The sequence below is a fragment of the Rhinolophus ferrumequinum genome, chromosome 17 (genome assembly GCF_004115265.2).
Source record: "Rhinolophus ferrumequinum isolate MPI-CBG mRhiFer1 chromosome 17, mRhiFer1_v1.p, whole genome shotgun sequence".
Taxonomy (NCBI): domain Eukaryota; kingdom Metazoa; phylum Chordata; class Mammalia; order Chiroptera; family Rhinolophidae; genus Rhinolophus; species Rhinolophus ferrumequinum.
Genome location: NC_046300.1, coordinates 8,459,296 through 8,476,133, shown reverse-complemented (window position 1 = coordinate 8,476,133; position 16,838 = coordinate 8,459,296). Strand labels below are relative to the sequence as shown.

The 16,838-nt window shown below is 41.9% G+C and overlaps 1 protein-coding gene and 1 non-coding gene across 5 annotated transcripts in view; one reads left to right on the top strand and one right to left on the bottom strand.

The window, feature by feature from the left end:
• SETD2 (SET domain containing 2, histone lysine methyltransferase) overlaps positions 1-12,725 on the bottom strand; it is a 112,067-nt gene extending 99,342 nt beyond the window's left edge. For 3 of the 4 annotated variants that reach the window (XR_004425414.1, XR_004425415.1, XM_033131534.1), the window contains exon 1: positions 12,474-12,583. Coding sequence is in view for 2 of the 4 variants with exons in the window: in XM_033131534.1 (XP_032987425.1) it covers positions 12,474-12,544 (71 nt within the window). In the remaining 2 variants the exon portion in view is untranslated. Of the gene's footprint in view, positions 1-12,473 lie in introns of all 4 variants that reach the window. The other variant, XM_033131533.1, reaches the window with a different exon arrangement.
• Positions 1,893-1,996, top strand: LOC117037373 (small nucleolar RNA U13). Its single transcript, XR_004425517.1, has one exon. It is a non-coding gene; the product is annotated as a small nucleolar RNA U13 (small nucleolar RNA).
• Positions 12,726-16,838: the final 4,113 nt, after the last annotated feature.

The following is a 16,838-nucleotide window of genomic DNA, read 5'->3' as shown; positions in this document are numbered from 1 at the left end:
CTTTTACAGCAATATGACCTTGACCAGGGATCAGTAGGCTTACATATATATTTATTCAAGATATATATATATCTTGAAATAACTAGATTGACAGAAGCTGCAAAAATAATAGAGCCACTCTACTGTTCACACAGCCCCATCCCAACAGTGACATCTTATATAGCGATAGTCCAAGCAAAACCAGGAAGTTGATATTGCTATATGACTGTTAACTAAACTAGATCTTAATTCAGTTTTCATCCTTTTTTTAATCTGCATTCATATGCATTTGTGTGTGTGCAGTTTTATGCAATTTTATTCCATGTATGGATTCTTGTAACCACCACCACAATCAAGACATGACTGGTTCCATCAGTGCCATTGTATTGTGAATGTCTGGATTTTTCACTTCATTTTTCTAGAAATTCATTTTTATTGTATGTTTAAAAAGTATCAGTCCATTACAGACTAAAAAAAAAAGAAAAGAAAGAAAAAAAAGGCCTGGTCGTTCACCACAGTTCAAGAAACACTAAACTAGAACATACACAAATTGGCTTTATCCTATTTGGAACCCCTTATTCCTAAATAATTGATAATTGGATTTATTTTTCTCCTATGGGGTAGCAATCTTAAATTGAAGCATATACAGAAAGTCCCAACTTTTAATATGTTACATTTTATTGTTACATAATAAAGTTTTACTCTTCACTCCTCAGTCTTTTACCCCTATTATCCCCAAAAGGCCAAGGTAAACAAAAGCCAGGATTTCACTGTTTATGCCTCAAGAGTGCAACATATGGGGAATAAATAGACATCATGACCTAAAAAAAGAAAAAGAAAAAAAAAAAGACCTCCAGAAACTTCACAATGCTCATCCAAAAGTCTTCTTTTGGATGTCTTATTTACCTTCCCAGATTCCTGGAAATACACTAGAATAATTTCTTACCGGGAGCTTTGAGAAATTTTTCAATATGTTTAGACAATGTGTCTAAGATATTTTCTTTCAACTCCTAGCTCCTAGCTCACACTTTCTACACTCTTGTTTGTTTAAGTATGATTAGGACCCTGTAAACTACATTTCTCCTTTGACACTAATAGCATGTGCTAGACAAAGACTGGAAGGCTGGGAGAATAAGAGGGATCTTGGTCCTTTCTGTTTGGTCAGTTCCTATGTGCATGGACCTATCAATCATCAATGCATTTCACCCTGTGTTCATTCCAGTTTCCACCTTTTTTACACAATCCCAGACCAGTGTAACTGCAATTCTTCACAGACACCAGCACCAGTAGTCCTATACCCACATCCTCAAACGTCTCAGCTCTAGGGGGCCCTACTCCAAGCTTCTATGTTCTGGTGACCACACCCTGTACCCTTTTTTCCCCCAGCCCTCGGGTGGGTACAGCCACCTTTCTGCCCTTCTGTTACTTCAGTGTCCCCTTTTCATTTTCTCAGTTCTCCAAAAACCCGTTTAACCAATTCCTTAAACTCTGTTTTTTTCTGACTAATAGAGTAAAACAACCTGAAAGCTTAAAGCTCTTTCCTTAAAAGCTTATACTAAAGGAGAAACATATAATAGAGATAATTATTCTAACATAACTGTGATATTCATCGATCACACTAATGCCAAGTTGGCATTAGATAAACTTCTTACCGAGCCACTCTAAAAAGCATAAACTGGGATAAGCCACACTTCGATGAAAATTTAAGATTTTCATGTCACAAAATCTTTTGATTTTTAACCATTTAAAAAACATAAATTCATTCTTAGTTCACAGACTGTATAAAACACGCAGGCAGGCTGATTTTCGCCCAATGTCCAATTTGCCAACCCCTGTTCTAAATTGTGCCTTTTACAAAAATCAAAATATTATATTCATTGATGGGCTCAAAAAAATTTACTTTACTTTAGTAGATCCTTTCGTAGTCCACAAGTGTGATGAATGGGTGTTCATGTTCTTGTGTGAGATGTGCCTACCTCAAACCTTGTTACGACATCGGCACATTACCCATCTGATATATATATATGTATATATAAATAAATTACTTTAGTACACCTATGCTTAAACTATAATTAACCTGAAATTTCACTGAAACAGAACAGTGTCATTTACCCTCCTCAAACTTTCTTTTAATGAAGACAAAAGGAAAAACTTACTAACGGGGAAATTTCAAAATATGATCTAGGGTGTTTTTTTTAAAGTATGTGTCAACCTTGTATACCTACCTTTCTTCTACCTCTGTAGTACCATAAAATGAGCACTGGTTTTTAAGTCAACTGTGAATAATGCAAATTTCTGAATCAGGGAATCATTAATTTAGGGTCTTAATGATGTCCAACTTAGAATAACTTAGGTTAGAGTAATAATGGTCCCATTTTCCAAACAATTCTTCAGGTAGAGAAAACATCTATAGATATCCAAGCAAGTTACAACATGGAAGTTTATTTCAAAGTAACAATAATTGTATAGCCTATCCTGTTAATCTACAACCACTTGATTCCCTAGTAGCAGCAATGAAGAATGATGCATGTCTCTTTGGTATCTTATGCTCCCACAATATACTCACTATTGCTAATTGTGAGCTCTGTCCATTTGTCCAAAAACCATGAGTTCAAGCCTACTAGCACCCTTGGACTAGGACTACCTCAGCACCAGGACATAGCTTGCACTGATAACAAAAGCAGCACAAGCAGCAGCCTAGCCGTATGCATGACATGAGAAAGGCATAAACACTACCCCTCTCAACAAAAGGCAAATTAGTACATAAATTATCTTATAGTACAATAAAATAATATTGTTAGAAATAGGTGAAAACGCACTCCTGAAGTTTCCCCCAAGGTAACTATAATAAGTATACTCTTTAAGCTTAAATTTAGTTTGCCACGTCCATTAAAAAATAAAAACAAAACTTTTATTGTATAATTATTCAGGAAGCCAACTGTCACAATTATAAAAAGTACAGTATAGTATTTTTGGCAGAGTAACAGCAGTTTATGTAAGGAAGTAATGTCAAGAGCTGAATATCAACACATTGAAACAGTGGTAGTCAAATATAAAACCAGTGTTTCCCCAATTACAGTACTGCTCGCATGCATTAGAGAGAGACAATGAGACTACCAAGAAATACCTGGTGCTCATCTTTCTTTGACTACTTTTCTTCCTTGTTGGAAGAGATAATAATAGTGTCAGGGGATGTGAAATTTGGGCAGGAGTTTGAACCTGGCTGTGATAGGACATTTTTTTCAGTTGTGCATATGTTAACAGCAAAATTTATTTGTTAGCTATGTGCTTTTGTGAAATGTATCCATTGCTTATGTTTTCTTATTGTCATCGTCACTATTTTTTCCATATAAATATCTTAAAAGATGTGTTTGCATGCATGTGTATTTTTATAATTCTTCGACTTTTAAGATACACTTTGGGTGATTATTAATACAAAATATCAAGAAAAGCTAACATTTCACTGGAGCCTAACATTCTTACGATTTAGACTTGTTTGTTTCTGTTGCTAGTACCTGAGGGATTTTGCAGTCCTGTATACTAGAAAATAAAAAGACCATAATGAATGTGTTATAGAAACTTACTCTTAAATGGAGGAATCCCAGTAACCAGCTGCTGGGTACATAGTTGTACATACTCAATAAATGTTTCAGTTGACTTTTGATTCCTTGTAACTATCATTTTCACTACGGAATCATTAGCATAAAATTTGTAGCTTATGTTACAGAGTTGATACAGATACTCTAGTCTAGAATTCATAAATTAATAGAAGAGTTGTATTTTTAACCAGGCAATTTTAGAAAGTCTTTGTGTGTGCTGAATATCACAACAAATGGATTTCCAGACAAAAGGTTTTTGCAGCCATCTATATAATTTATGAAAAATGTTAGCTCTACATTAACACAAAATTCGTAAAATTTTAAACTTGGCCTGGATCATCTGCCTGCTAAAATAGAGTTCGCAATTAATAACTATTCACCAAGAGGCCAAATATCAAAGGAAAGACTCAAAATACAAGTTAACCCATGGGTCTCCGGAGAGCTAATCATGAAGCAAATATTGGTGATTAGTATCCAGCCCTCCCCAAAGAGAGGCTCTAACTGTACTTGGTAGGAACTGAGCAGCAGGAAAAGTTACAGTCAGAAACATACTTGCTCCAGGTTCTTGCAGGCCCACAGCAGGCTCCCAGGCAGCAGACCTCCCAGCAGCCTGCCAGCATGATCACACTCCTACAGACACCTACACACCATCCCAAGGATATCCTCACTTGTGAGATGTTAGCATCTGACAGGAAAAGCATTCTAAAATAAAAAGCATCTATAGGAATTCAGACCAATGTTAAACCTCCACCTAAATGACCAATGTATTTGCTCAGTTGGAAAAGACACTGAGGTAAATGTCAGCTTGATTTGGGGAAAAAAAACACAAACCTACCAAATTGAATATAAAGTACATTATACATGAATTGCAAAGCTAAGGGACTCAAATACAACATTTTATTAGGAGACGGCAACCAAAAATTACACAAGGTAATTGCCTCTCATTTGAATCCACGAAAGTAGACTTCCAAATATAAATCCCATTATGAAAAACAACAAACCTATTGAATTTTCAGTTGGCCAGCTTCAAACCAACCATTTTCAAGAGTGTGTGCTAATGCCTTGAGTTTTCTCTTTAAAATAACCAAGCAACTAATCAAAGTAGGGCAGGAATAAAAGCTCTTTTATCTATCAGAATGAGACAGGGCAAACAGACATAACTATGTACAATAAATTTTTTTAAAAAGTATGAGTCAAACTATATAAACAAAATCATGAAAACATTATCACAAATTAACAGATAGACTCACACCATAAGGAAACATTTGGAAGGAGACACCGGATTCCACATAGTACATGTCCTAAGGCCCTTTTAAACTGCTTATCATGATAACCAGACACCTTAAGAAAACAAAGCAATATAGTATATCCATAGTATAGGATATTGCCTGTTAAAAAAGTTAAGCATGTTATATGTAAGTGCAAACATACAGATGATACATTATGTAAAAAAAAGGTAGAATGGTATGTGTAGTAGTAGTTCAACTACATTTTGTGAAAACAAAAATCAAAAGAAAAAGGTTTGGAAAGGTATATACTACATCATTAGTGGTGGTTACCTCTTAGATGTGGGATTTAGAGGTGGAGCGGGGAAGAGATGTTAAGGATGGATTGTTACTTTCTCCTCTATAAACATCTGCACTACCTTATCCTTTTGCAATAAGCATTTATTGTTTTGGCAATTTAAATAAGAAACCATTTTAAACATAACTACCACACACTTACTGTTTTTAAAATATCACATTTATGGTTAGTACAAAGAGATCATAGTAAAGTACCTCTAAAGCTTGAATTTAAAGCTCTATCCTCAGAGATTAAAGACTAAGAGACATGACAATTATGTGAAATGTGTAATTCTAGACTGAAAAAAGAAGACACTAGCAGGACAACTGGAAAAATTTAAATATGAACTGTATAAAGGTAACAGTATTGTTATGTTCAATTGCCTTAATTTGATTATTGTATATTGGTTACCTAAGAGAATGCTTGTTCTTATGTAATATTATGAAATATTTAGGGGTGAAGGGTCATGTTTGCAACTTACTCTCAAATGGTTGAGCCAAAAATAAACAAACACATGTCTATATTTTTATATAGAAAGATATAACAAATGTGGCAAAATTTCAATTACTAGTTAATCTAGATGAAAATATATATGAATTCTTTATTTTTTTATTTTTTATTTTTTTTATTGGGGAATATTGGGGAATGGTGTGTTTTTTAATCGTCGTCCTTCAATCTAGTTGTGGAGGGCACAGCTCACTGGCCCATGTGGGAATCCAACTGGCAGCCCTGTTGTTCAGAGCTCGCATTCTAACCAACTGAGCCATCCAGCCGCCCCTCATTATACTATTCTTGAAACTTTGAAATTTTTTTCAAAATAAAAGGCTTTCTTTTTTTCCTAAAGAGTGGATCTCTGAAAAAACAAAAGAGGGGCGGCCAGATGGCTCAGTTGGTTAGAGTGTGAGCTCTTAAAAGGGTTACTGGTTCGATTCCCACATGGGCCAGTGAGCTGCGCCCTCCACAACTAGATTGAAGACAACGAGCTGCGGCTGGATTGCTCAGTTGGTTACAGCACGAGCCCTTAACTAGGTTGCCAATTCAATTCCAGCATGGGATGGTGGGCTGCACCCCCTGCAACTAAAGACTGAAAACGGTGACTGGACTTGGAGCTGAGCTGCGCCCTCCACAACTAGATTGAAGGACAAAGACTTGGAGCTGATGGGCCCTGGGGAAACACACTGTTCCCTAATATTCTTCAATAAAAATTTAAAAAAACAAAAGAAAGGATTCTAAACCTGATTTTCGGTGATTCTAGGTGTAAATGGTTCAGTTTCCAATATAAATTGTCTCTCAGGGTCTTACAATAATTACCAAACAAGCCATTCCATAGTACTATGGAAGAATTAACAGAAATGATAAAGGGATTCAACTTTTGATTCCCTAAGCTGGGCTAGCCATCTTTTGACATCCAGCATATGACTATTCCAGCTTCTCTGCCAAAATTTACAACTCTCATGGAACAACACTGAATATCAGGGTCAAGAAAAATTATAATATCTGTTAAAGAGTAAATCATAATGTATTTCAATTTTTTAAAGGAGAATAGATTGAATCGGTTAAGTCACCACAGTGAAAAGTGGCAGAAAAAATGTGGAAATACCAAAGTTCCACTAAGGAAATGTGGGAAGTATGATTGATTGATAGACAGATAGATAATTTTGTATGTATAAATTATACCTTGGCAGTTTGAACATTTCTTAGGAAAACACAACTGTATCAACAGTTGCTTGATAACTTCCTAAGACACGTGTGTCAAACAAAAAAAATGGGGCGGGGACAAAAAAACCTAGTGTGTGTATAGAAGAACGGTCCGCCTAAAATCTAGAAAAAAAGGCAAGAGTGGCTGGATGGCTCAGCTGGTTAGGGCGTGAGCTCTCAACAACAAGGTTGCTGGTTCAATCCCCACATGCGATGGTGGGCTGTGCCCCCCCGCAACTGGATTGAAAACAGTGACTGGACTTGGAGCTGAGCTGCACCCTCCACAACTGGATTGAAGGACAACACTTGGAGCTGATGGGCCCTGGAGAAACACACTGTTCCCCAATATTCCCCAATAAAGTTTTCTAAAAAAGAAGTCTTTTAAAAAAAATTAAAAAATTAAAAAAAGGCAAGAGCAAAGAGGGACATGAATGCTGGAGAGATATACTCTATCCTAAGTACTAGGATAGTTCATCAGGCTTTCCATACTCACCAGAAAATCCTCCAAGTCATATTCTGCCCTCCTACGTACCGGAGTAGCCTGAAGGGGGTACTCCAGCCTCTAGAACCACACCTCAATCACTACAAAGCTTTTTCTCTCTTATTTTTATAAGAGAGATTTTTTATAGCAAAAATTTTGATTTATGTACTATCGGCAAAGCTACTAAATGTCTGGACCATATATGGAATCTGGTGACATTATGATACTTTCTCTTAGTTGGCTTCCCATGGCATCTCCATCCCCACTATAGCTAAGGTGAATTATGAGAATTTTGAGAATTTTGACTATCCTCACAGCTTTATATTTTATTGAAGATGTTGAAATATTTTTCCCAGTTAATAAACTTCAGTTTTGCCAAATTCACCATTCTTTTCATATCACGGTGCCTTGTAAAGTTTACTATTCTTTCTAGCTGCATCTTTCCATCCAATACTAATCCTAATTCTTAAATCCTCATAAAATCCTTTGAAGAAAATAATACCATGTTTTCCCAAAACCAAGACCTAGCCGGACAATCAGCTGTAATGCGTCTTTTGGAGCAAAAATTAATATAAGACCCGTCTTATTTTACTGTAAGACCAGGTATGATATAATACAATATAATATTCTATACTACTGGGTCTTATATTAATTTTTGCTCCAAAAGACGCATTAGAGCTGATTGTCCAGCTAGGTCTTATTTTTGGGGAAACAAAGTATTATGACCCCCATCTTATAAATAAGGACACCAAGGTACAGAGTCATAACAAAACTTGCCCAAGTTCATAATTCTATTAAGTAAAAGAGGTAAGAGTCTAAACAAGGAATTATGGCTCCAGAGCCTAGGGGTTTAACTTTTTTTGTGCCTTGGGCCATTTGGCAGTCTGATGAAGTCTAAAGATTTCATCTCAGCTTAATATTTTTAAATGTGTAAAATAAAATACATATGATTACAAAGACGACCAGCTACTCTGGGGACAAAGAACCCAAATGTGTGATATAGTAATATACATGCTTCTTAACAATCTAGTAGATCTCATATCTACTGTATTTCGATGTAATGATGAATATAGATGACATTTTGAGATATCTACAATAACCACAAAATATTATAAAAATATCTATGATTTGTACCAGTAGTAAAAACCCAGGTAATGTTAATATGTAGTTTGCTGGTTACACTGGTAATAAAAAGAAATGCTAACTTCTAGTTAGAGGTTAGTGAACAGGTAATTTCCCCCAGTTGTTTATGGACGCTGCCCATGTTAACACCCTCACACTGCACAGTTAACAATCCTCTTAACACTGCAGTTTAAAAGGACTCGTCCTGGGACCTTCTCTCTTTCTACACTGGCTCCCTTGGTGATCTCATCCAGTCTAGTGGCTCTGAATACTACCTAAGTTGATGACTACAAAATTTATCTCTAGTCCAGACCTTTCTCTGACCTTCAGACTTGGATATGAATTCCACCCGAATGTCTAACAGGCATCCCAAACTTTCATGTCTAAAACTGAACTCCGAATCGATTCCCCAAACTTGCTCTTCTCACAGTCACCCCTACCTTAGTTGATAGCAACAACATCCTGCTAACTGCTCAGTCCAAAAGCCTTGCGATCGTCCTTGGCTCCTCTCTCACATGCTACATCTGACCTATCAACAAGTCACGTTGGTTTGATTTTCAAAGTACATCCAGAATTCAACCATTTCTCACCATCTCCTGTTACCACCTTGGTACAAGTCACCAACATTTCTCTCCTAGATGACTAGCTTCTTTACGAGTCTCCCTGCTTTTACTACTGTTTCCCCCTGCAAACTGAGTAGATCCTTCTGAAGCTGAAAGCAAACCATGTCATTCCTCTGTTGAAAGCTCCAGGAAAAGTCCTTCGGATAGCTCTACGAAGACCTGTGAACAGGAAAAGTCCTTCGGATAGCTCTACGAAGACCTGTGAAAAGTGCACCCCACCCCGATCCAATCTCCTATTACTCTTTTTTGTTCATTCCATCTAGCCATACTGGGCAAAACTCACTAGGTCTGCTTCAGTGCCTTGAAACTAACTATTCTCTCTCCTTGGAATGCTTTCCCATCAGATATTAATGTGCCCAACTCCTTTCCCTTTGAGTCTTGGCCTACATATCTCTCAAGAAGGCTCACCCAGTCCACCTCACTTTAAATCGCAACAACTTCCTCAGAAATTCTGGATCCCCCTTGTTCTTCTCCATTTTTCAAAGCACTTACCTTTAAACATTCTGTATTATTGCTTACCAACCCTGAATAGCAGGTGCCCACAAGGGCAAAATTTTGTTTTGTACATCCCCTAGTGTGCCTATGTTTGGCACAAAATAAACACCCATGTGTTCAAAGAACAGCATTTCTACAACTGTCAAGTACTTGCCTGTCTCTAGAAAACTCTGACTGGTTCTAATTTACAGTGTCCTCAACACCTGGCCCTGAGCTTGCAGGATAGCAGACACCTAATGCACAGATACTCAGGTGATTACAGCCGTTTTCACCTGAAACACAAGCCTATATGCCACCCAAAAAAAGCCAAGTCTTACAGCTGTGCCTGATTAAAGTTTGAGTACAAGATAAATACAGAACATCAGGTTCCAACTGTTACTTCAAACTGAAATTATGTTTCATGCCTCAATTTCTTCATGTTTCTTAGGAAACATTTCAAACTATCTGAAGTCTAAAAAGGCCACCTGGTCATTCCTTCCGCCAGCCATGTCACCCCCTCACAAGCCCACCTGATCTTTTCATGCTTTACTTAAAATCCTAACTCTTAAAACGTTTTCCCTGATTACCCTAGCTAGATGAACTCACACACGCCACACTCTGTGCCAAGTGCTTTTCATACATTCTTCTCATTCAATCCTCCGAAAAGTCATATAAGGTTGCTACCATTATGATACCTATTTCAAAGATGAGAACACCCAAGCTTAGAGAGACGAAGTCACTTGTCCAAGGTTCAACTAGTGCTCAAACCCAGGTCTCTGAAATCCAAATCCACTTTCTTTAACCTTAGAAATACTGCTTGCCTCTCTCCAGTGGTACACTCTCTCACACATACTACCTCATAGGGTTTGCTGTCACTTCAGTTCTCTAGGCTTCAGTTTCTGCATCTGTAAAACAGGTGATGTTGTTCAGAATACCTATCACACTCCCTTCCAGTTCTTACAGTATTACAGCAGGAAAGATTTTATAATTCTTTATACAGTCCAGGCAGGTCAACCACATATATATATACATATTTTGGAACTTACTTAGTTAGAAATCTGAAGCAGTGGAGACAGAAAAGCGCTGAAAAAAACTCCAAGACTTTATGTAAAACAATAAAACATTCTTGGTTCCTCCCCACTCATGTCTATCAAGTTGCACTTCTGAGTCCCTTTTCCCACATATGTTTTCCCCTAAGAAGTGTAAGGATGTGACCCTTAAACCTTCTGGACCACACCAAACAACCTGGAAAGGAACTGAGAGCAGGCACTTAGCCCATTCAGGGGCTGCCATGTTATTTTGTGCAGGGCAAGGGCTCAAAAACAGTTTACTGGACCATAACACAGAAGTTTGTTTTGTTTTGTTTTTTTAGGTTTTCCAAGTCCCAAACTAAAACCGTACAATGTGAGTTTTGGAATTCGACTGATGATTGTGTGCAGTAAATCAAAAGTCTAACCTAAAAGCAAGAACACATGAAAGCAGAAAGCCATGTTGAGAAAACTCACTGTTGCAAATAAGAGTTGCGTTTTGTTTTAGAAAGACACAATAATTATTTCTCTTTTTGTGCAGAGATAACCATCAACACCCCAACAGAATCCTTCTGTGTTGCCATCCAACCTAGGAACGAACTATCAAGTAAGATCCAGACATTTTTGGACCAAGATAAAAAGATTTAGCAAGAGGTTCAAAAAAAGAGTTGTAGCAGAACTAAGGTAAAATGTGTCCAAAGAGGAAATCTATTGGTATCATTCTAGTCAAAAAAGTGACAGTTTCATGTGAAATCCCTATCAACGTTCAGTTTGAAATGAGTCAAAATGAGTCCCATGGTAGGTCTAGACTTCAACCAACACCAGCAAATGGAGTTTAAGAATAGCTTTGTAAAACAATAGTCTTGTGAGGGCGTAGGGAAAGAAGTGAATCCAGGCTCTGGGGAGGAAGCTCTCTGAGGTATCAGATACAGTAGCAGACACAGCCCTTAACAAAAATGTTAAAATGTCCTAGGCTGAAAAAACACTATCGGGCAAAATTCTATTTCGGTTTTCCAGAATACTGTCTCTTTAGGGAATCCTCCCACGATTCCTGGTTTTTAAGTAAGTAAGTCTTCACAGGGGGTAGAAAGTCATCCAGTTAGGGTGAGAGGTTCCTGTTGTCAAAGAAGCAGAGTGTCCTTTCGAAAGTGTGCAGATCCCTGAATCTGGAAGAGAACGTATGCCCCTCCGAAGGCTTTCACTTTCGCGAGGAAAAACAACACGGTGTCATCTCAACATCGGGGCCACACAAACCTCGCCACCATTACAAAACCGAAGTGCCAAAGGTGCCGAATCTGAAGCCGGAAGCATTACGAGGCCAGGATCGAGTTCCAGCAGAAAAGAATCTAACCCGAGAGTGCAGCACGGGTCCCTCCAAGGCCCCGAGCCCAGCGACGCGCGCTAGGCCCTTCCGGTCCAAGCCGCCGTCGCCGGGAGGCCGGGAGACGGGTCGGGCTTCCACCCGAGCCCGGGGATTCGCGGCCTACCATCGCCGGTGTCCTCTCGCTCAGTCCGGCACCGGCAGCTCCTCCGGCTCGCCACCTTCGCCTGCAGAGCGGCCTGAGCGAGCCGTAGGGAGCAGGAGGAGACCGCCCGGCCTCGGACCGGCCGGGTCGGTGCGGACGCGGCGGCAGCAGCAGCGGAGGCCGTAGCCGCCCCTCCCCCACCGACCCGGCCCAACCGCCGCTGCAACGCGAGTAGCGGCGCCAACACCGGGCCCAACGGCCGACCCGCGGCGGCCCGGGCGAGGCGGCGGCGCGGGCCTGCTCTTCACGCCGCCCGCGCCAGTCCACCGAGGGCCCGTTACTCCTCGCGCTGGCCCGCGCCGCCGCCCGTCACGACGCGCCGCCCTCGGCTCGGGCTGAGGAGGCCGACGGCAGATGGAGGCCGTGGAGCTGATACTTACTCAGGGGTCGGGTGCTCGGGGTCGTAGAAATCCCCCATCTTCGGAGGCGGCTGCGGCGGCAGCTGCTTCATCTGGAGCGGCTGGAGGCGGCGACGCGAACCCCCTCCCCACGGCAGGGCGACGCAAGGGAGGGGAGGGGAGGGGAGGAGGCCGCTGGTCCGACCGCGGCGGCGGCGGCGGCGGCGGCAGGGGCGGCCCGCGTCGCTAGCTCGCTCCCTCGCTCCCTCCCTCCCTCCGGCGCCCGCCCGCCGCTCTCTCCCCCACACTCTCACTTGGGGAGCGACGCGCACCCCGCCCGCCCCTCAGCCGCAATAGGGCCGGCCCCTTAAAGAGACACGCACGGTACGCGCGTCAGCCGCCGCCACTCGGCGCGCCTGCAGCTGCTGGTCAACCCCAGGCAGGCGCGGGCTGGGCTAGGCGCAGCTGGCCGACCGGCCGGACCCTGCGTGCGGCTTCCCGGAACAATAAGCCCCGGGCCTGAGCGCTGTTGGCCCGCCCCGGACCAAGAGAGGCGGCGCCGCGACCCTCCCTCATGCCCACTGAGGTGGCGGGGGACTGAGGCGTGACCTGGGCCGCCCCAGAGTTGTTGGCAGGCGACGTCGAGAGAACTGCCCGAACCCACCGGGACACTAGCCTTCTTGCCCCGCGGCCCTCGAAGACCTGCCCTCTTGGAGCGCCGGAATGCACAGCGGCGCCGAGGGCCGCTATCCGGAGCCCCGGGGCTCTGAGGTAACGTGGTCGCCGCGCCTCGCGTGCGACCCTCTCGCCCGTCTCCATTATTTCTCCTCGCTTCCTCTCCTCTTGCCCCTTCATCTCGCCCCCTCAACAAATACGGAGACGCAGCTAAGCCGGAGATTCGCCCTCAACCAAGTTCCCGGGATGCCCCTCCTTCCTACCGCTGGTCTCCTGCTCCCACTGCCCACCTCCCCGCGGCGTCCCCACCACCCACACCTTCACTGGGAGCAGTATTCTGCCCCCACCCCACATCTGGAAGGCTGCAGCTCCGGTCTTCTGCTTGGTTCGTAAGGCCTTGGAGGAAATGTCCTTTTAAAACAAGATTAATCACTTTCCTGCAAAAATGACATGGTGAGATTAAGTAGGATAACTTGAAAGGGCTACGGGTTTTTAGTTATTTTTGGAATGAGAAGCAAGAATGTATAAAGCCATTAGCTAAACTCTCAGGATATTGAAGAGTTTATTGCAGTTGGTCACTTTGAAATTGGGGCTCATAGGATCAGCTCTTGTGTGAGTTGGTTTTTTTTTCCACTATAATTTTGAGTCGGAATTTACCAGCAAACATCTGGATGGAGGTCTGTCTGTCTTATGGATTGAATGTTTGTGTACCCACCCCCGCCACCAAGTTCATATGTTTTAATCCCAAATCCCAAGATGACGGTATTAGGAGGCAGGACCTTTAGAAGGTGATTATTAGGTCTTGAGCGTACAGCTGGCATGAATGAGATTAGTGTCCTTATAAAAGAGACCCCACTGAGCTCTCTCCGCATCTAATACCATGTGAGACTACAATGAGAAAAGGCAGTCTGCAACCCAGAAGAGGGCTCTCCCCACAACTCCGCTATGCTGGCACCTTGATGTTGGACTTCCGGCCTCCAGAACTGTGAGAAATAAATTTCTGTTGTTTATAGTCACCCAGTCTATGGTATTCTGTTATAACAGCCTGAATTAGGACAATATACTATGTCATAACTACTGAAATGTGATCTAAGAGCATAGACATTCTTTACTGTGTGTGTGTGTGTGTGTGAATGATAATTCTGACAGTGTCTATTAATGTTTAATCATCACTGTTTCCTCTCACTTGGGGATTATCTTGGCTTTTTTTTCTGGTGCCTTTAGGCATAGGGTCCGGGTTCAGGGACCATCCAACTCCCTAGGTTCAAGTCTTCTCTACAGACCGTGAATGTTACCTAATTTCTCTGTACTTTTTCTCTTTGTAAGAGAATGTTAATGTGGACAGGTCTTTCACGGTTGTGAGGAATAATATTTGTAAAGCCTGAAACCTTCAATAAATGTCGGCTCTTAGACATAGTGCAGTTAAGAGCCAGCTATACCTGGCATTGTATACCAGCACTGCCACTTTCTAGCTATGTGACATTGGGCATGGTTACTTTTCATCCATAAAACGGGTATTCTACATGGCACTGAGGAGGTTGTGATTATTCAACTAAAATGTGTGAAACATGCTTGTGCAATGCCTCTCATTGAGTAAGTGTCCAGTAAGTGTTATCATATTTTATTCAGGCTTTGAAAGAATAGATTGGGCCATGCCTTACATGCCACGTAGGCTACTGGAAGCCACTTGACACTGGAGACACAGGTAGTAAAGGGCTATTTTAATTATAGGTGGAGATGGCTAAAACAATGTAAATATGAGGTGATAAGGACCTAAACTGAGGTGAATGAGAAAAAAGCAGTCAGGTACCGGTTTCCTATTTCCTTAATAACAAACAGTTCTCTTGCAGGAGATGGTACAGCTGGGCTCCATAAGCGTGAAACCATGGGGGTCAGTGGGAAATACCAAGCCCAAACATTAGTAAATGAACCAAATTTTTACGGGCAAGATTGTTAGAAGATTGAGCACTACTAAATGCCCTCATCTATTATTGTACTAGGGGTTCTTTGTATACACATTTTAAAATCAAAGAGAATGCATCCTCAGAACACATACTTGGGCCTGGCTTCCCGATCAAAGCTGTGGAATAATTTGATCTTTAACCTATAATTATTAGATACTGTCTCCTACTTTCTTACATAAAATAAAGCCTTCTGCAAATGTGTGTCAACATAAGAACGTCCAGACCTGTAGAGAATTTTTATGAGTTTATTTGAGCCATACTGACAGTTGCCAGGTAGCAAGATCTCCAGTGCTCCAGGGAATAACAGTTTTTTGTTTTGTTTTTTTAATTTTATTGGGGAATATTGGGGAACAGTGTGTTTCTCCAGGGCCCATCAGCCCCAAGTTGTCCTTCAATCTAGTTGTGGAGTGCGCAGCTCAGCTCCAAGTCCAGTCTCCATTGTTAATCTTTAGTTGCAGGGGCGCAGCCCACCATCCCATGTGGAAATTGAACAGGCAGCCTTGTTGTTAAGAGCTCGCGCTCTAACCAACTGAGCCATCCGATTGCCCCTCCAGCAGCTCAGCTGCAGCTAGTTGTCATCAATCTAGTGGAGGGCAAAGCTCGCTGGCCCATGTGGGAATCGAATGGAGAGCTCGCACTCTAACCAACTGAGCCATTTGGCCAGCCTGGGAGAATAACAGTTTTGCCGCTTGTTTTATACATTTGAAATTGAGGAGGGAATGTAAGGAAGATTATGTGAGGGGGGGAGGTAACATGGCAGGGAGTAGACTATAGGATAGGTAATAAGACTGTGTGCTGCTCTCTTGAGGGTGGTTACAGCTTATTCCAAAGGTGTATTAATCCTAGATGCACAGAAACACTGAACAGGGCTTGCTTAAGGCAAAGATAAACTAAAAAGTTACTTGCCTGGGGCGTGACTACCCACCATGACCTTCCCAGTTAGGAATTTATGATCAGATCAGTCTGTGACGTTACTTTCCATAGAACCCCTGTTTTAGTCCACATTTGTTTAAAGGAAAAATGTCAAAAGTCTTAAAGTAAAATATAAGAGGCATCCCATTTCTAGAGTACTAAAAACCATAAAAACCATAATTGCTCCTGCCATTGATTAACTGCCTTCTATCAGCTCTGACCACCCTCATCCCAGGGGACCCCATGGTAGCCAGTAGTGAGTGAAACAGAGTAGACTCTGGCATCTCTTGCCTTAGGGGGGGGAGACAGAAGGCCAGAGGTTGGACATTGCCCACAGTTTAGCTCCAGGTACCTGGTAAAGGGATGAGAAAAGGAAAAATAGTGTTGAGGGAGAGGGAGGCACACCAGTTGATTCCCTGAACACATTCTCCAAAACTACTATTTGTAAACAAAAGTTTTGCGGTAATATTTGACAGACATTTCTTCTTAGGACTGACACAACACAGAAGCAATAAAATCAAGATAGGGAGGTCCTCTGAGGTGCCTTTTTTCAATATGCCCAGGCCAAAACACTGCTGCCTCAAATGGGAACCTGGCTAAGTAAGGCTTTAGGAAAGAAGGAAGAGGTGGTTTTCCCTTGAACCCATAGCTGGAGTTGAATGGGGAAGCCACTCCTACCCACTCACTCTTGCCTTTTCCCATCCTACTCTTTCCTTACCAAATCCTTCTCCCAAGTGAAGATTGTCAGAGGACTGGTTGTGCTCCTCAAAAGATGCAAACTTGGAAGGGATAAGCAAGCCCCAGGCCTTGAGTCCTAGAACTCATCCCCATCTAGGGTCACGTGACTAAAGCATGG